General features: G+C 45.1%; 1 protein-coding gene across 2 annotated transcripts; it reads left to right on the top strand.

The window, feature by feature from the left end:
* The first annotated feature begins 265 nt into the window (after window positions 1-265).
* Window positions 266-19091, top strand: TIGIT (T cell immunoreceptor with Ig and ITIM domains). 2 transcript variants are annotated; one of them, XM_086405484.1, is made up of 5 exons: window positions 276-483; window positions 585-719; window positions 1711-2040; window positions 4440-4546; window positions 16309-19091. In XM_086405484.1, exons 2-5 carry the CDS (start codon window positions 662-664, stop codon window positions 16537-16539), a joined length of 726 nt encoding a protein of 241 aa, XP_086261610.1. In that variant the 5' UTR covers window positions 276-483; window positions 585-661; the 3' UTR covers window positions 16540-19091. The 2 variants fall into 2 exon arrangements, with proteins under 2 accessions (XP_086261618.1, XP_086261610.1); XM_086405492.1 differs by lacking the exon at window positions 585-719 and having other exon boundaries at window positions 266-483.
* Window positions 19092-19957: the final 866 nt, after the last annotated feature.

Raw genomic sequence — 19957 nt, 5'->3', positions numbered from 1 at the left:
AGTGGGAAGAAGTCAGGGCAACCCAGTGAACCCCATCAGGGACAGGTTCCCCAGGATCGTGGGCATTACACAGATGCTTTTGAGCTTGTTTGATGAAGGCTGATTTTTTTAAAAAAGTGCATTGAGACAGAACTTGAAAACTATAGGTTGACTAATAGTAATCCAAAGACCAGTGTATCTCTAACCACATTTTTGTTTATTTTTAAAGTGTTTCCTTCATGGCTTTTCTTGTGGCTTGCCCAGGGCAGTTTGTGCTCTTGTTGTGAGCTTTATCTGTCTTTGACATTGTTTTTGCTGAACTTGGTTTTTCCGAGACCCTCTCTGCTCAGAGGCTCAGTTTCACCCTGCCATCAGCAGTCAGCCAGTTTCGGTGGCAGAAGGGGCCACAGCTGCTTCCTGTCAGCCCCCTGGGCAGAAGCATGCAGTGGTGTCTCCTCCTGATCTGGGCCCAGGTGCTGAAGCAGGCTCTCCTCCCCGCATCAGGTAAGATCTGAAGTCTAGCCCAGGACAGGACCGGGATGGAGAGCGGGCGGGAAGGGGAGGCTGGAGCCAAGGCCTCATCCATCTGACGGAAGGAAATACAGTTTTCAGAGTCCTGTGTCCCCTCGTGGGAGAAAACGCTGTCTCTGAGAAGGAGCTCCAGTTCTGTTTTCGGTGGTAGATGAAGGACTTGGGGTTGTGGGGTGCCTGCCTGGCTGACCCAAAAAAAGAAGCAGGAGGTGAGAAAGGGGCTAAGGAGGAGGGATGATGGGTTTGCTGGGCGAAGTCCCCTCCTGCTCTATCCTCCTTTCTTCTGTCCTTGAGGAAACTTCTAGAAAAACATAGTATGGTTTTTGTGGGTCAAAAACGTCATTGTCACAGATTACAGATATTCTACTGCTATAGACTGAATTTATGTTAAACCTATTTCCTTCTGTATTAAAAATCATAAATAAATGTGTCTGAGGGGGCAGAAATATTTAAAAACTGTTATAATTTTGTTTCCCTGTTTTCTGAACCATCTGCGGGGGTCAGTGCTGAGGAGGGTGGTTTTGCCTGGGAGAAACAGAGTTACTCTCCAGGCATCCTTTCCTTTAGATTTCGAGGCTTTTCTGAAAATTTTCCAGGCACCCCCAATGGCAGTCAATCGAAACAGCCAGGTCTTATTTCAAAGGATAATGGGCTCAGCACAGAACTGGCTGCCAATAGATACAATCAGAAACAGAGGTGGTGGCCGACAAGGGCCTATATTCTAGGTACAGAGACAACATAAGTGTGTGGAAAAAATCAGTGAGCTCATCAGGAAATAATATTCCAGCAGAGTGTCTTGAGAGGGTGAAGCAGCTACACTGTATAGGAATTATGGTGTTTATGGGGGAAAGACAGGACGAACTGGAGAGACTGTCATTCCAAAATCCAATACTGGTATTCCCCTGGCGATCCAGTGGTTAAGACGTCGCCTTCCTGTGCAGGGGGTGTGGGCTCAATCCCTACATGGGGAGCTAAGATCCCACATGCCTGATGGCCAAAAAATCAAAACATAAAACAGAAGCAGTATTGTAACAGATTCAATAAAGACTTTAAAAATGGTACACATCAAAAAAAAAAAAATCTTAAAAAAAATGAAGCAAAACACCGAAAATCAATTTTGGCCTCAAAGACTCGTTGGAATTTCTATGGAAAGGTTCAAAACCAGCTGCTAAAAATGCATACTTCTTTCCCCCTCTCTAGGAGCTGTGACAGGCAGAATAGTAACAATGGGGAACATTTCTGCAGAGGAAGGTGGCTCTGTCACCTTACAATGTCACCTCTCCTCCACCACTGCCAAAGTGACCCAAGTCAACTGGAATCTGCAAGACCAAGTTGTGGCCATTCATCATGACAGCTTGGGGTGGCACATCAATCCTGCCTTCAAGGAGCGAGTGGTCCCGGACTCCAATTTGGGCCTCACCCTCCGGTGGCTGACCAGTAACGACACGGGACAGTACACCTGCGTCTATCACACCTACCCTGACGGGATTTACAAAGGGGTGCTCTTTCTGCAAGTCCTACGACACTCAGGTATGCCTGGGGCCAGGTGGCTGAGGACCCTCATGCTCGATGATCGAATCACTGCAGAGCGGGACCTCCCAACCCTGGCTCACATTCACATCACCTGGGAGCTTTCAAATGGTATGGAAGCTGGCACCCCATCCCAGACCAGTTCAGTCAGAGCCTCTAGGGGCAGAGCAGGGTGTGTTAGATTCTAGAAGCACTCTCGATGGTTTGAATAGTCAGCCATGATTGAGAACCACTGTTTGGGTAAAAGCACATCTTATGTGTTTTTGTTAGGAAGACCAGCTGTTCAGGTCATTTGAGAAGCGTGTACACGCTCAGTCGCTCAGTCATGTCCAATTCTTTATAACTCTACGGACTGTAGCCCACTAGGCTCCTCTGTCCATGGGGTTTCCTAGGCAAGAATACCAGAGTGGGTTACCATTTCCTACTCCACAGCATCTTCCTGACCCAGGGATTGAACCTGATTCTCCTGCATCTCCTGCATTGGCAGGTGGATTCTTTACTGCTGCACCGCCTGGGAAGAACCCATTTGAGAAGGGATCACATTAATTACTTTAGCAGTGATCATGCCAATTAGATTTAGCCTCTCCATTTATAAAGGATTAGAGCTCAGTGTGTGCTAAGTGTAAATGTACAGCAATTTACATTTCTGTGGTACTTGATGGTTTCCCAAAATGCTCTCAGCTTCATTATCCACCTGCACACTTAAACCTCTTTGGAGGGGGAAAATGACTGTTCTAGTGTGAGGGACAGGATAGAAAAGTGATGATGGACCCAGACGGCCTGGGTCCAAATCCTAGTGTTGCTGTGACCTCAGACAAGATTATTGGGCTTCTCTGTGCCTCGTTTTTTTCAACTGTGAAATGAGGAGATGTAAGACCTTATGAGGTGTGAACATAGGATTGGATTACTGACTAAAAGGAAATGCCCTTAGAATAGCACCTGGAATGTGGCAAGCATGAGGTCAGTGTTAGCTATTAATAGGATCCCCCAAACCCCATCTGACTGTAGGGTGGAGGAAGAAGCTGAGCCTGACCGTTGCTCAGAGTGGTACAGCTGATTTTAATACTGGTTTTCAGGTTCCACTCACACACCCTCAGAGCTGCTGTTTGCTGCCATCAATGGTGTGGGAGTTTAAGTCTTATGAGTTAGCAAACTGTGTATGTGTAAACTGAGGAGATAAAAGTTGGCCTGCAAGTTTCTTCTCGAGCACTGCTTCCTGAGGGGCCCCCGCATAGGCCCAAGTATCATGTGGGGAAGAGCCTCCATCCTTTGCTGGTTCTATGGATGGCCCTCTGCAGGCCCTCGCACCCCTCCAGCCTCCATCCTTTGCTAGTTCTATGGACAGCTGTCTGTAGCTTTGCTCCCCGCCAGTCCTCTTTGCCTACCTGTGGCCAAGGCAGGAGACTGGGTCCTCAGGGCAGGAGGAAAGCAAGCTGGGCAATTTGGGCTTGCCTCCCTGTCCTGGTACCTTGCAGGCACCATGCGTGCTGTCCCATCCTAAGTGATGGCAGGCCTTAACCACCTTCCTGGCATTCAGAGTCCTCTGTCAAAGGAAAGAGGGCCCAGCCTCTGCTACACCCCTCTCCTTCCATGACTTCCCCGGACACCTGAATTCTGCCCGAGATCCTGGGAAGGAGGTGGGCATGGGAGGGGGCAGCCTGGAAGCTCGTGTGCCTATAGTCCAGCACACAGCCTGGCAGCTGTCTGTTTCCCTCACACCCTCCTCAGGTCAAGTATCATCTCTCCAAGCCCCCCGACTCTTCCTCCTTCTTGTTTATATTTTACACCTTGATACAGATTCTCCTTTTCGTGCTTTAACTTGTGTCACGAGTATTTATTAGGTGTCTGCTAGGTTCCAGGTGCTGGCAAAACAGCAAAGGGTCAAGTTCCAGAGCCTTAGCCCCTCCGGGGTCTCACAGCCTAGTTGAGATGTGTTATAGGCTTAAGGTGAAAGGTTATATGCCTTTTTTCTTCTTTGTACTTTAATGTTAATTTTACTTTTTAATTAAACTTTTCAAAATATCAGATTGATTATAAACACAAAGTTTCATAAAAAGAAAGTATTCACTTTCTTATTTTTTACTGAATGTTATTTGTTTCACTTTGTGACTATTACTGAAAGTGATTTTGTCCAACAGAAGAAGGGAGTGTTAAAAACAGTCTGCTGTGGTGTCAAATGCATGAGGCACAGCCCTGGAGGGATCAGTTATTCATTTTGTGATGGGCCTGGCAGATGCTCTGCTCGCCAAAGAGCTGGGTTTGAAGACTCCAGTCCTGTGGTTTGAGAAAAGCCCGGCCAATCCCCACCCCTGGTGCCCGGACACTGAGGTTTCCCTGGATAATGGTTGCCCTTTGCTTCTGGCCTCTACCCGCTCACCTTAGTTTTGTCTTCCCTCTAGTGGCTGAGTACAGCGCTGGGTTCCAGATCCCACTGCTTGGAGCCATGGCCGCAGTGCTAGTGGTCATCTGCATAGCAGTCATTGCAGTGGCCACACTGGCCAGAAAGGTAATGGCTCTGGCTGCACCTCTCAGTCCTGGGCACCCCATCCCTACCACCCATCCTATCCCACCCCTGGTCCTTTCCTGTCCCCTTGCTGTCTAGATGTGACTCCCCACCCACCCCCCTGCCCCCAGCACTGCTCTCTACGCCTCTTGCCACAGTACTTTCTCTGCCTTTGAGCGGCATCGTTTGTGCTCGTTTACTGTCCCTCTCCCTTGTCTGGGAGCTCCTGAAAGTTTGGACCTGAATCCTCCACATCATGCTGTCGCCTACAGTTCCTGGCTTCTGCTTGGCCCTTAAGCTACTCCTCTGAGAGTCTGATTTATCTACTGTGAGCTTGATGCATCTTGGGCATCTGCTCTGTGCCAGGGGTTTTTGGACATTAGCTCCTTAAATTTTAATAGCCAGTCACTAGTGCTGGTTACCTAGCATTTCTGCAGGATGAAAAATCAACACTCCAAAAATTTAGGGGCAGAAGGTGCATGGCAAGATCAGTAGGTTGTACATCCTCCATTACATTTGCTTAAGAGGTCATGTGGCTGAGAGAGTATTGGATGGGAAATTGGAAATTTCTATTCTCAGCATGGAGTGTGTGATGATAGGGTTGTTGTTTCATCTTCTGGGTCTCCAGTTCTTCATATGTAAAATAGGCATTATGATTCTGCATGCTCTATATCCCAGGATTGTGATGAACAGCTAGCATATTCCACGTGGAAGCTTTGTAAACAATGAAGAAATATATTTTCTTCATATATTCATGTCCTTGTGAGGTAACAGGCAGCTATTGTTGTGTGCATGTGTGCTAAGTCATTTCAGTCGTGTCCGACTCTTTTCAACCCTTTGGACTGTAGGCTACCAGTCCATGGGATTCTCTCAGCAAGAATCCTGGAGTGGGTTGCCATGCCCTCTTTGAGGGGATCTTCCTGGCCCAGGGATCAACCCAAGTCTCCTGCATCTCCTGCATTGGCAGGTGGGTTCTTTATCTCTAGTGCCACCTGGGAAGCTACTGATTTGGATGAACAAAAGAATTCCCACTCCTTTTTATCTGCCCTCTTGGGTCTTTTAAGCCATCCAAGGTTGCCTTAATTTAAGTTACTAAACAAACATTTTGGAGAGTACAAGCCTGTGATTCCTAATGCTGTTTTCCACCTCATACCAGATCCTCCTCCCCAGCCTGCCTTACTTTCCCTCCAACTCTGACTGTACTCAGTTAACAACTCAGCTCTACAGCCTGCTTTATTCTCTGGACTGGTACCTGGTGCTGTTATTCCTGATACATATGGGTTTACATCTACCACCTTATTCTCTTCATGTTTGTTTTGCCTGTTTACTTCCCTAATCTTTTTCTTGCTGCCTTTTGAATTAAGTATTTTTATTATTAAAAACATGTTTAGTAGTTATGCATTTTTTCTTTTCTTTAGTAGTTACGCTAGAGATTATAAAATAGACCTCTGATTTATTAAGTCTAATATGTATTAGTGCTTTTATCATCTCTTGGATTTTGCAAGAACCTTAGAACACATTAACTCTTTTCTTACCTCCCCAACTTATTGCTATTACTGTCATGGATTTTAGTTCTCTATTTTAACCACCCACCTGAAGATGATTATTGTCTTATGAGTCAATGTGTGTTTAGATTTACCTTTCTATTGCTCTTCACTTCTTCACGAATGTTCTTTCTTATAACTAAAATAGTTTTCCTTCTGCCTAAAGAATATCCTTTAGCCTTTCCTTGTGAGCAGGCATGCTAGTGGTGAATTATCTCACTTTTTGTTTGTCTGAAAATATCTTAATTTTCCTTAATTTAGAAGTGATCTATTTGTTTTTCTGGGTATAGAATTCTATGTTGGCAGTGATTTTTTTTCAACACATGGGAAATACTGCCCCATTGTCTCTGACTTCCCATATTTCTGTTGAGAAATTACATGGGGGTCTTATTTTTGTTCTGTGAAAGACAGTATTTGTTTGTTTTTGTTTTCTTGTTCTTTAAATTTTTTCCTTCTCTTTGGTTTTCAGCAATTATATGGTGATATAATTGGATATAGTCATCTATGTATTTATTCTGTTTGAGGTTCAGAGTGCTTTTTGAATTTGTTACTTGACATCTTCTGTCAGTTTTGTATCATTCTTGGCTGTTATTTCTTCATATATTAATTCTCTGTCCTTGCTTTCCTTTCCTTCTGGAATTCTAATCACAGGTGATATTTTCAACATTTTCACTTTTCCCCACATCCCTTACCCTCTTTTTGGAATTTTCCATCCACTTGTCTCATCAAATGTTTTCTTTGGATGTGCTTTCCAGTTTACTAAGTATCTCCTTTGATGTATCTAATCTTCTGTTAAACCCATCCATTAAGTTTTTTATTTCCGTTATCATATTTTTCAGATCCACAACTTCTATTTTGTTCTTTGTTTGAATAGCTTACAGTGTGCCAAAATTCCCAATCTTGTTTTTAATTCTTTGAAAATATTAATCACAGTTATTTTGAAATCTGTGCCTGATAATCTTGTTTAGTTGTGTTCTCTCTGGTCTTCTAATATTTTCTCTTTCCGCTTGTTTCTTGGACCTATCTTATCTTCTTGACTGTTTATTTTTCATTGAGTGCTGTACTTTCCACTTCAAGACCTGTGGCAACAATTTGAAGCTCTAGGTAGTATCATCTTCCTCTAGAGAGGATTGATTCCTTTGGCTTCTGCCAGATGACCAGTGTGAAAGCACTAGCGTTCCTGTCTCTTTAATTAAATCAGTGGTGAGAGAATTTAAAGCTGGACCCAACTTTGCTACTTCCTTACTGGTAGAGGGTAGTCCTTTGGGATTCTAACTCAAAGCCTGTAGAGTTTGCCAGTCTCCCTCCTCAGTGATTTCTGAACTCAAAGTTTTGTCCCTCCAGACAGAAACTCTGTGGAGTTTATCTGCTTCTTGGCCAAGACTTTCAGGAAATTTCTCTAGAAGAAAATCTCCCTGAATGCTCATCTCATCTCTCTGGGCTTCCTACTCCTAGACTTTGTGCCCTAGCCTAAAATTTTCTCACTGATTTGATAGATTTCAGATGACTACAAATAGACACTTATATTATTTAGCTTTTCTAGCTGTTCTCAATGGAAAGTTTGGTTCAAAGCAACATAGGTAATCATTATTCCACCAGAAGCAGAACTCCTGTTTCTGACATTGCATTTCCTATCTGCAATCAAAGGCTGACTCTTTTTTTTGTTTTCATAGTTATTTTATTTGGCTGTATTGGGTCTTAGTTGCAGCAGTCTGGATCTATTGTTGGGGTGGGGCTCAAGCTTCTCTCTAGTTGAGGTGTGTGGGCTTTAGGAGTTGGTGTGTACAGGCTTAGCTGCCCCATGGCATGTGAGATCTTAGTTCCCCAACCAGGGATTGAAGCCACATCCCCTTCATTGAGAGGCAGATTCTTAATCACTGGACCACTTTGGGATTTGGGAAATCCCTCAAAGGCTGAACTACAAGCAGAACACATTTAGCCCGCCCACCCACTGTGTACCTTGCACTATATTGGGTTAAGACCCCCAAATTGGGTTCTAGCCCTGCTGTACCTGATTCTTCACCAGCCATTTAGCCTGAATCTGGCTGGGCCACTGCCAGTTCCAGAGGGAGAGATTTAGACAGCTGTGTGTTCTTAGGCTCAAATTCCATGTGTCTTGCTTATTTTGAGTTCTTGTCTTCTTTTTCCTTTTCTCCATCTCTCAGAAATGGACCATCCTTTGATTTTCTCTTCTTTCTTATTTAACATCTATTTAAGATCTCCTCTGAAGATCTTCAAGAGCTGCTTCCCCCTCCAGGCCTCAGAGTTGAGATGAAATTGCACAAATTAGAATTGCTTAATAAGAAAGTGCTATTGTAATGTTTTTCCACTTAGACCTCATGATAATTTACATTTAAAATAGCCTTAATACTGTATAAGTGTCTAGACTTTGTGTATACTTTCCTACTGTTAATTCTGCTTATGGCGTTACACTTTTGTGCATACTGATGCCTATCACCACTGACTAATCTTGAATTTTCAGTCTAATATCTTACATCTTAAATTCTTAGTTCATGTAGATAAACCCACTTTGCTTTCTGTAACCTATCATCAATACCAGGGTATTGATGTAACAGTAACATGTTCCATTTGACACACATTCTGTCTTCATTCAGATCTGAAAGGGAAGAAATCCCAGGAGCACTTACTCTAACCTTATTTTACTGAGAACAGATTGGAATGAGGATGGGGAAAGGAATTTGGTAGCAGAACCAACGTCTTATTCCCCTCTGAGTGACAAATTGCCCAGGTTTCCCCCAGTCAGTGGTCTAAAAGTGCTTCAGGCACCTGTTGGACTTTGCAGATTTGGTCCAGAGGAAGTGAAAGAGATTTTCCAAACGGTAGGAAAACTCATGTGATAGGTGAAAGTTACATAAAGTCTAATACTAGCATACGACTGCCTAGTCCACCAACTTGCTTGCAAAAATTTCTTGTCCTATGGTTCAAACCCTCGCTTCCAGGTTTATGAGGCAAACATTTAGTTTGCTGACTGGCTTGGTTCATAAGGATGTGGCCACTATTCCTTGTTGTTCAGTAGGCATCATGGAACAGAGTGCTGGGGATCCAGCAGTGGCTGAAATGTGGCTAGTGCTACTGGAGAAATCAATGACTTAATGACTTATAGTATTTTCATTTATGTCTTAGCTATCACAGTAGATAGGTTTCGTAATGAAACCTCTAGGGGAAAATGAATGCAAGAAAAGTGATTGACTAGAGGAAAGAGGTGAAGAGAACAACGATTGATTTGTGAGCTGGAAGAGAGTTGTTATGGTAGCTGGTGAGCAGATGTCCCCTGCTGTCACCAGTACTCTGCAGCTCTGGCACATGGAAATATGGAAGGCTCTTTACAAGCAGCAGAACACATTTTCCTGTTAATGATTAAGACTGGTTCATTTTCAGGCCAGTATTCCAGACAAGTTTGTATAAGGGAAAGGGGAAGAGGTGAAAAGAGAGAGTCCAGTAGGTATCGAATTCTGTGGCTCCCCTTCTACAATGTTTTATTCACCAGCCCCCTCTTTGACATGTCTGCTGCTTCCTGTCCAAATCAGTTCCTCTCTGCTTTTTCCTATGCTTTGGCTATGGCTTCCTGTCTTCTTTCTCTTATTGCTCAAATGTATTTTATCCTTGTAGTATTTAAGGTCCAGCAGAGAAACATAGTACTGTTAAGCTGAGTAGTTTGAGGACAGTTTAATAAAGGGATTTACAAAGTATTGGAAAGCTTAGAGGGAAAGCATAAGGGGGCGGGTAGGAATGTATTGTTACCACCCTGAGATCTTCAGGGGAAAGGAGAGAGAATGATTACTGAAACCTGGAAGGAAGGGTGATGACCAGGCCCTGGAAAGAGAGGGTTGTGTGGAGGGGACCACCTTGAGAAGTACTATAATCCTTGATTGAAGATCACAGCCAGTCCAAGTGCACCCTGCAGAGAGAAGGCTGGGGAACATATACCCTCAACCTCACTCTCCTTCCTGCCATTCTCCTACTGTTGCTTTGCATTGACTGAAACCAGACTCAAGCCAGAGAGCAAGAGAAATCACTGGGTCAGTATGAATCCACCTGCAATGCGAGAGACCTGGGTTTGATCCCTGGGTTGGGAAGATCCCCTGGAGAGGGCATGGCAACCCACTCCAGTATTCCTGCCTGGAGAATCCCCATGGGCAGGGGAGACTAGTGGGCTACAGCCCATGGGGTCACAAAGAGTCGGATATGACTCAGCACCTAAGCACCGCACAGCACACATGTGTAGTTCAGTCTCCTTAGGGCACAGAAGGATGGAGAGTGACGTTGAGGGGTGAACAGACAGTATCCACACCATTACTGTTATAGATCTTGACTTGCCATGCTTCAATCTTCTCTCATGTATCCTTGAATTCTTTATTATACTTTTAAGCAATACCCTTGTCAGCTGTCCATCTATATTTCTCCTGGGACCACTGGGCTTTATTAGCCATCTTAGTAGCGCTGTGGGCCAGGCTTCCTTGGCTGCCATTTCAGTAATTACATCCACTTCATTTCTTACGTGCTGCCATCTGCCCTGTTATTATTTGGGGATCTCCTCTTCCTTGTCGCTGCTGGGGATCCAGATCTCTACATCATCACCTTCTTCAACCCCAGCATACAGAGGAGAGCTACCTCTGAGCCCCTCAGTGATGCTGGTGGTTTCTTCATTAGCACATTCCTTTCCACTTTAGGAAAAGCGTGTCCTTTGGATCTTCTCCAGAAACATAAGCAGCTGTTGAAGTTTCAAAATTATGTAGTACAGAGATTGGCAAAGTTTCTTTGTAAAGGGCCAGGATCTTTTAGCTTTTGTGGGTCTTCCAGTCTCTGCTGCAACAATTCAACAATGCCATCACACTGTGAAAGGACCACAGATAATATCTAAATGAATGAGTTGGCCATGTTTCAATAAATCTTTATTTATAAACACTGAAATTTAAATTTTATATACTTTTCATGTTTAATAAAATATTATTCTTTTGAATTTTTTGAACCACTTAAAAATATAAAACCCACTTTTAGCCCATGGGCAGTGCAAAAGCCTGTGGTGCCCCAGATTTGACCCATGGGCCTTAGTTTGCCAATTCCTGATTTAGTAAGTTGTACTGGGAAAAATGGGCTTCCCTCGAAGCTCAGTCAGTAAAGAATCTGCCTGTAATGCAGGAGACCTGGGTTCGATTCCTGGATCGGGAATATCCCCTGGAGAAGGAAATGGCAACCCACTCCAGTATTATTGCCTGGAGAATCCCATGGACAGAGCAGCCTGGCAGGCTACAGTTTATGGGGTTGCAAGAGTCAGACATGACTTAGAGAATAAATCACCATCACCACTGGGAAAAACTCTGTCCTTTCCTCTTCTCTACTCTTAGCAGTGCACAGAACACTTCTGCCACCAGAAGCTCCCACACTGACCAATTCCGCCACATTATCTGAACGACCTATAAGCAATCCAGTTCTAATACTATCTACCTGTAGTTAACATCGGGTCCCAGCAGTTAGGGGCTCAGTCTTCCAAGACAGCCCTCACTTCAGATGCCAGTTGCAAGTCCCAGGCTGTCACCTGTGTCTCTGACTGCTATGGCTGCTTAGTCACATCTGACTCTGTGCAGCCCCATGGACTGTAGCCTGCTATGCTCCTTGTCCATGGGGATTCTCCAGCAAGAATACTAGAGTGGGTTTCCATGCCTTCCTCCAGGAGATCTTCCCCACCCAGGAATCAAACCCAGGTCTTCCACATTGCAGGCAGATTCTTTACCATCTGAGCCACCAGAGAGGCCCGACTGGTTGTAAATTGAGGTTCCCACAGTCCCCTCCTTGGATTTGATAATTTGCTAAGATGGCCCACAGAACTCAGGGGAACACTTACCTGCATCAGTTTATTATACAATAAAGAATTTGATAAAGGATACAGATGAAGAGCCAAATGAAAGAAATGCATGGGATGGGGTCTCCACAGGTCCCAGGCACAGGAGCATCTGTCCTCATGGAGCTGGGTGTGCTGCCCTGCAGGCGTGTGGCTGTATTCAGCAACCCAGAAACTCTCCAATCCCATACTGCTGGGGGTTTTATAGAGACTTCATCACACAGGCATGATTGGGTATTAACTCATTTTCGAGTCCCCTCCACTCCCTGGAAGATAGGGGTTAGGGCCAGAAGTTCTAAGCTTCTCCTCATGGCTTGGTCATTCTGACCAGCCTCCATGTGAGGGCCCACCGAAAGTCACTTCACTGGGACAAAAGACACTCCTGCCATCCAGGATATTCCAAGGGATTTAGGAGCCTTGTGTATGACATTCCTATCACTCGGGATATGTTAGGGTCAGGAACTGGGATTTAATGAAGACCAAATATTAACTCAGGGTAGAGACCAACATATGCTTCTCACTATTCCACATGGGTCCATGACAGCAGTGTCTGGGGAGTGGGAACGCTGGTCGGGTGAGGAGGCGATCTGAGCAGAATGCCAGCTGCATTTCCTTCAGACCCCGGGAGCCAGTTGGTTGCATTATTTAGGAGTTTGGGCTTTGAAATCAGACAGACCTAGGTTTTGGATCCTAGCTCTACCACTTGAGTAGCTTGGCCACCTAACTTTGCTGACCCTCAGTTTCTTCATCTGTAAAATGGGAATAATAATTATGGCACTGCCCTATTAGAGTTGTAGAAAAACTCAAGTCAAATAATTCAAGCAAGGCACCTGGCAGTTTTCCTGATATGGATTAGTAACTGTTCTTTATTAAGTTCTTATAATTATTATAAAATTTATTTACTATAGCACTTCATAATACCTGGTGCTCAATAGTTATAGTGCATAGACTGATGAGGACTAAATGAATGGATGTTATTTGATGACCAGCTATTGGGAAAAGTGCCCCCAGGGGATCATCTGTAAGGGAAAGGAGAGATGGGTGTGTCTAGCTCCGGGACAGTGACTGCCAACTGTCCTTATGTTCCCCAAGAGGACAGCGTGTGTCCCGCAAATGTTCATACTGTGATCTCTATAGCTCCCGTTGGTCCTTTGGAACAACATCAGTGCATTAATCCCAGGCTTGTTTTCTATGCTGATTTTGTAGGGTTCCCAACACAGGATGGATGGAATGAAACAGACCAGCTGAGAGATCCATCTCAGACATATTTACATTTCCCAGAGGATTTTTGGGAGCCAAAATAGTCCTGTGATTTAAAGACAAGGGTAGGCAGTCTAAGAATGGGAAGGAGAATACATATACCATCAGGAAAAGTCACAATCAGCTCTTTGAGAACTGGGTATCAGTATTTTCCTTAAATGGATAGAGTTGCATTAAGGGATATAGGACTCCTTTTAAGCACAGCATCACGTGACCTACAATTACAACCCTTTTCTTCACACCCACAGTAAGGTGCAGCCACTTCTACTGAAAAGGAGGGAATGAAACAGCCTGCAGGAGCCAGCTCCTCAAGGCCAGCAGTGTGACCCTGCTCCTAATTTTTGATATGTGTCCAAGGTGCCCATCCATGCAACCCACCCTTCTGTTCAGCCTCTCTGCATCTGCTTGTATCCTGTTGAGCTTGACACTAGCCAGTGAAGATGGTGCTGTTTCTTATTTTGAAGCAGTGAGGTGGACAGAATGAAATGTGGTTTGTGTTCATTGTCATTTTCCGAGCCTGTATGCAGCTCTTTGTAATTCTGTCATTTGGATCTATGGTGGGGCTGGGTGACCTGCTTTGGAGCAGCATCTGTGAAAGCTGAGAGACTGTCACCTTTGCATGGCATGCCACCAGGCACTTCTTTTGCCACCCCGCTTATGCCTGCTGTTCTTTGCTTTTTTTGCCTCTAAGCACGACCCTCACCTGTGATACTGTCATGGGGATGTGATGGCTGATTTCACATCCTTGATTTTCCCAAACAGATTTCACTGTCTTTCCTCTTGTCTCATAAGTACATATACACCTGTCTCACCATGAGTCTATATTTTGATTTGAAAAATCCTGTTCATTTAGATTTGGGGCTAGTGGGGTGGGCCAGGAGAGAGAGAGTGTTGTGTGTGTATGTGTGTGTGTGTGTGTGTGTGTGTGTGTGTATGTTTTAGTCCTAAGACATACAATAAGCATCTGTTATGGGATCTGAGGTTACCAAGAAGAACACAGCACAGATCCTTCCCTCAGGAGAGCTCACAGTTGGGGTCTAAAGAGACAGAAGGGTAAACAATTGTAGACAGCATCGGAGGTTACAATGAAGAACACCCAGGACCACAGTGGAACACACAGGAAGGATATAACTCTGCTGGAAGGATCAAGGATGTCTTCCTGAAAGCGTGCTGTAGAGCCGAGTCTGGAGGAAGGAGCAAACAACTTTTCAGGGAGCTGTGGGGAACGGACAGTAGGGGTAACATATACCCAATTGGAGAGGCGGGAAGCAGTGCATAGCATTTGGAAACTGCAAGATGAGAGGCAGTTTGGCTAAGAAGAGCATGGCCCAGAGTCAGACAAACTCAAGTCAGAACTGAGATTTCACCTGTCTGAGCCTATCAGCTCACTCAAAAGTAGAAAATTCAATAGTTGGTTGCTGAGATGACATAAAGAAACTAGCCCACTTGGTGCTCATAGCAGATTCGCAATAAATGGTGCCTCTTTGGCACCCAGGCCCTATACTTGAACTTGGGGTGCTGGTTAGGGAAGCACTGCAGGAAATGAAGCTGGAAAGGCAAGTATGACCAGATCACAAAAGGCATTTTGGGGCACATTACTCACAGTCTCCTGTGGGGCATATGGTGAAACTGTGGACTTTCTTCCCAGAAAAATGCACTTTACAAAACGTTGTTAATACAGCTCAAGGGGTTTGAAGTCCACCTGTGGCATTTATAGGTGGTTAAGCACCTGCCCATAGACACTGGGGGCCATGGATGAGTTTTAGGCAGAAGCATGGCAGGATCCAACTTCCATTTTTGAAGGATGGTGGCCTTGTGGAAGTTGGAGCAGAGGTTAGAGGGAATCTAGAGAGTGGTGAGTCTGGAAGTGCAGGTGAGAGATGAGACATGGAAGTGGATGCGAAAGAGGGGCTCAGTTTCAGAGCTATTTTGGAATAAAATCAGATGGGATTTTATGGCCCACTGGAATTTTTAAAAAGTTATTTATTAGGCTCTAATATTTGTGTGTGTGCTCATTCATGTCCAGCTCTTTGCAACCCTATGGACTGTAGCCTGCCAGGTTCCTCTGTCCATGGGATTTTTCAGGCAAGAATACTGGAGTATTGCCATTTCCCCCTCCGGAGGATCTTTGTGACCTAGGGATCAAACCCACATCTCTTGCATTGGCAGGCAGATTCTTCTACCACTGAACCACCTGGGAAGCCCAAGCTCTGATATTTACTTATTTATGTATGTTTTGGCCAACTGCACAGCATGTAGGATCTTAATTCCCTATCCAGGGATGGAAATCAGCATCCCCTGCTTTGGAAGCACAGGAATCTTAACCACTGGACTGCCAGGAAAGTCCTGGCCCATTGGAGTTTAGTATTAGCCTCCAGATTTCTGGTCATCTGGTACCATAAATCAGGACAGCTTGCTGCTTGCCCGTGGTGAGGGGTGAGGCTCAGGGTCTGCAGCTGGACCTCGGTGTCTGGAGCTCAGGGCAGAAGCCTGGGCTAGTTTGGATAGGGATGTGGGGATCCTCAGAGGACAGAGGGTGGGTGGAGATGTACGTAAGGATGAATTGCTGAGCTGCTGTACAGAGGAAGAGAGTGTCGGGTGTGACAGACCAGAGGCGGAAGCCTGGAAGAACATCTTTATCTGGGGAGATGAGGTGTAAGCAAAAAAAAAAAAAGAAAAAGAGCAGGCTCAGCTACGGAGGGATGTGGGAGACTTCCTCAGGAGGAGGAGGAGAAGCAAGAGTGATGCCATGGGAGCAGCAAAGCAGGGAAGGCGAACATCTCAGAGGGAAGCAAGCAGTCAGCAGCGTCAGAGGCAGCCAGGGAGTGTGAGAGACAGGGGGCTCGGAAGCCGCCTCCTGGGCTCAGCTGACCAGAAGGAGAATGTGGGGGAAGCCTGGAGCCCTTCAGTGGAGCGGCTGGGGCTGAAAGCTGTCTAAGACGGATCAAGAAATTAAGGGTTAAGGAACTAGTGTTGATAAGAACACAATGTATGTGTGTGTGTAAGATATTATTACTGGATCACGTTGGAGAGGCGTTTTTGAATGATATCCCCACGTATTCACTTTGTGGGTTTTTTGTTTGTTTGTTTGTTTTGGGAAGAAATCTCTCCGAATCCGTTCTGCGGAAGGTGACCTTGGGAGGGGGCCGTCTGAACCGGAGGCGTGCAGGCCCAGGGTCGTGTCCTCCCCCGGCAGCTGTGTGCAGGCGGATGCCGGGCTGTGCGGTGACCAGGGCAGCGAGGACCACGCCGAGGCCGAGCCGCACGAGTACTTCAACGTCCTGAGCTACAGAAGCCTGGCCAGCTTCAGCTTCCCCACCGAGACGGGTTAGCGCCCGAGCATCTTCCGGGAGACCCAGTCCAGTCTTTGTCGTCACAGATGGATGTACTGGCATCTGCACGTCACGGCTCTGTGTGTATGTATGTGTGTACATGTGTGTGCGCGTGTGTTCTGTCGAGTGAATGCATGTCAGCCTCCTTTGTGTCTGTGTTTCCTCTACCAGTCCCTCCAGTTCCATGGTGCAGACCCCGGTGAGGAGCTTGTGTCTGATTACAAATGCAAAGTTAGAAAACCGAACAAAGACCTGAGCTGGTTTTGAAGCTGGCAGTGGGAGCAGATCCTGTGGCTGAGATCTGCATCCCCCCGAAAGCACTGGGCAGGGCTTAGGGCTACAGGGCTTTGTGGTGGGTGATGGTGGTGGGGTGACTGCAGAGACACTTCATTTCATTTGTCACTGTCGTTTTCATCAATGTTCACATACTGGAGGCCTTTTAGGAATAAGGCATGCTACCAGCTTCTATGGGGCTTCCCAGATGGTGCTAATGGTAAAGAACCCACCTGCCAATACAAGAGATGTAAAAGACGTGGGTTCGATCCCTGGGTTGGGAAGATGCCCTGGAGGAGGGCATGGCAACACACTCCAGTATTCTTGCCTGGAGAATCCCCAGGGACAGAGGAGATTGGCACACTACAGTCCATATGGTCCCAAAGAGTTGAACACGTCTGAGCGACTTAGCACGCATGCACCTGCTTCTGTGCAGAGCTTGGAGGGTGACTAAATGCAGACTCTTTCAGAGTCCTAGCCCTGTAAGAGCTCACCTTTATGTGGGGAGACAATATTTACATTAAAAGGTAGTGAGGAGATAAGGGTCTAAGACACAGGCCTCTGGGAAGAGATGTCAGTTCAGAATGAGATGGTCAGGATAAGCTTTTCTGTGGGTAAGTAGCTTAGGAGGATGTGGGGAACAGTGAGGCTGGGCTGAGAGAGCAGGAGTTTTGTTTAGGGAAGTCATAGATAGGAAAGTTGAGAGGTAAAAGTCCCACATAGAAGACCCTGGCACCAAGGGAGCAAGCAAGACTTCAGAGTTTATTTTCTGGGCAGACTATTCAAATCTCCTTTTGCTGGATGTACTCAGAGGCCAGTGATGGCCAAATACAGAGAACTCTAGGCTCTTCCAGCCACATGTGGTGGCGAAGCCCACGGAAATGGTGCGGGTCCACAGCAGGAGCTATAGTTTGACCCTTGAACTGTGATCTACTTCTTCTCTATCAATCTACCATTGAGTCTTTGAAGAAAGAATCTGTTTCCCACCAAAGAGGAAATCTTAATTTTTAAAATAGAGACTCTTCCTAGAAAAACAAAAGAGGATAATAGCAGGTTTTAAAAAATGAGCACCTCAAACTAGCTGCCCAGAACCCTTACAGTCATGCCCTTACCTTTTTGAGCTGGGGTTGTTGTGGCATTGGAGTGGCTCATTTCTGGCATTCAGGCTTTATCCTCCCACCACCTTTCTTAGAAAAATGAGGGAAGTGGCATTTACAGGAGACTGATTTTCTTCCATGGGCACAGGAACTGAGAAAATGTGAAGCAAGACTGTCCTTTGCCAGAAGATCCTCTGGAGAAGGAAATGGCACCCCACTCCAGTTCTCTTGCCTGGAAAATCCCATGGATGGAGGAGCCTGGTAGGCTACGGTCCATGGGGTCGCAAAGAGTTGGACACGACTGAGTGACTTCACTTTCACTTTCTTTTCACTTTCAAAATAGAGCATTGCCCTGCTCCCTCAGAATCAGGCTGTTGAGGGAGAAGACAATTCAACTCCTTCTCCTCCTTGGATTTTGATTTTTCTTACTTCTGTATCAAACAGGTATGTAGTCAGGAGCAATGAACTGAAATATATCCAGAGTGCCAAGTCCTTTGGAAGAGAGATAGATACCTGTAAAAATGCTGCTTTTTGCCATGGCAGTTCACAATTTCTTTCTTGCAAGGCTAGTGCAGACTGGTTGGGAGTAGAAGACAATTCACAATTCACAAATGAACTAACATATAATGACAAAAAAGGGAGTGGTATTTTGATTTGAAGAAGATGCAAATTTGGTTGAGGCTGGACCAAGAGTTGGATGCTATTTAACATGACTATGATAGTTATTTAACATGATTATATAGGGAAACATTTCCAAATGTCATTTGGATGGTACTAAAAATACAAAGGGACCCATAGATGTTGCAAATGGGTCAGGTTATTAAAATGAATTAGACAAAAAATAAAATTTTTTGAATTAGACAAAAAATAAATCTGAAAGTGGAATTCATTGAAGCAGATTTTCTTTGGAGAACCGAGAAGATAGTCCCCTAAAAGCCATGTACTTGGATACCTGCCTGTCCAGGACAGCAGCCGCTCTCCATGTGTGGCTCTCACATGGCATGTGGTTAGTCCTATTGAGCTGGACTGTGCTAGAAGTAGAAAATACACACCAGATTGTGAAAACAGTGTGAATAATAGAAATGTAAATGGTCACATGATTAATTGAAGAATACTGATTACATGTTGAAATTATAATATTTTGTATATATTGTGTTAAATAAAATATATTATTAAAATGGATTTAACCTGTTTCTTTTTACTTTCTTAATGTGGCTACTGGAAAATCTAAAATTGCAAATGTAGCTGCCATTATATTTGTGTTGGACTGTGAAGCCTTAGACTTTAAGTCCCAGTCAAGGTGGTACCTAGGATGGGTGTCTATCTCTGGCTGGTGGGCTCTGTCTCTCTCTCTCTATCATTCAAAATAGGGCCTGAGGAAGGTTTTCTCTCTTATTGTGTCTTTTGAGAAATATGAGAAAAGATCACGAGAGAGACTGAGGTGGGGAACCACTAAGTGTAGGCAAGAGCTCTTAAGAGCTTCTGGATCCGCTCTTAGAGTCCATGATAGGGGGAAGGGAGAATAAATGAATCAATGAATGTGAATTTAAAGAAAAATACATTTACACCATAGCCCTTATCACTCCACCTTCTAAGCCTGGGCATGTAACCCAATGAATTACACTGAACTGATCGGTAACCCAATGCATTACCCTGAACACATAAGAGAAGTTATGAGTCATGGACTTTTGAGGCAGATTATCTTCATGAGTGGACAGAAACTTCCCATGCAATTTTATCTTATGACTTGTCCCTTCTCAGCTGGACAAGGGGGTGGCTGTGTGTGCTGCACAAGAATGGCAGGGTTCTGGTGGGCTCAAATCCCACCAAAGGAGGGAGTCAGCAGCATGGCTGTACCTGCCAACTATGAGAAATCAGTGTTTTGTTCAGTTTTCTGGTTCTTTCCAGTCCTGCAACCTTGCAGTCAACTCCCACATCCACTCCCAAGCACACCTTCCCAGAGACCCAGGAGAGCGTTATGTGTGTAAAAGAGTGAGTTTTCTGGAAGTCAGAATTATATTCTTTGATGTTTGGGGTTTCCCTGGTTG

This window comes from Bos grunniens, chromosome 1 (genome assembly GCF_055505025.1).
Source record: "Bos grunniens cultivar Pamir isolate PY7600 chromosome 1, Bosgru_T2T1.0, whole genome shotgun sequence".
Classification (NCBI taxonomy): Eukaryota; Metazoa; Chordata; class Mammalia; order Artiodactyla; family Bovidae; genus Bos; species Bos grunniens.
The sequence above is the reverse complement of the archived record's forward strand: the minus strand, read 5'-3'. Positions and strand labels throughout refer to the sequence as shown.

Bases quoted from the DNA above. Each gene is read 5' to 3' on its own strand.
- TIGIT (XM_086405492.1), top strand. From the start codon at position 420: ATGCAGTGGTGTCTCCTCCTGATCTGGGCCCAGGTGCTGAAGCAGGCT. The intron at 2,041-4,439 runs GTATGCCTGGGG...TCTTCCCTCTAG, and splicing joins GCAAGTCCTACGACACTCAG to TGGCTGAGTACAGCGCTGGG. The intron at 4,547-16,308 runs GTAATGGCTCTG...TGTTTTGGGAAG, and splicing joins TGGCCACACTGGCCAGAAAG to AAATCTCTCCGAATCCGTTC.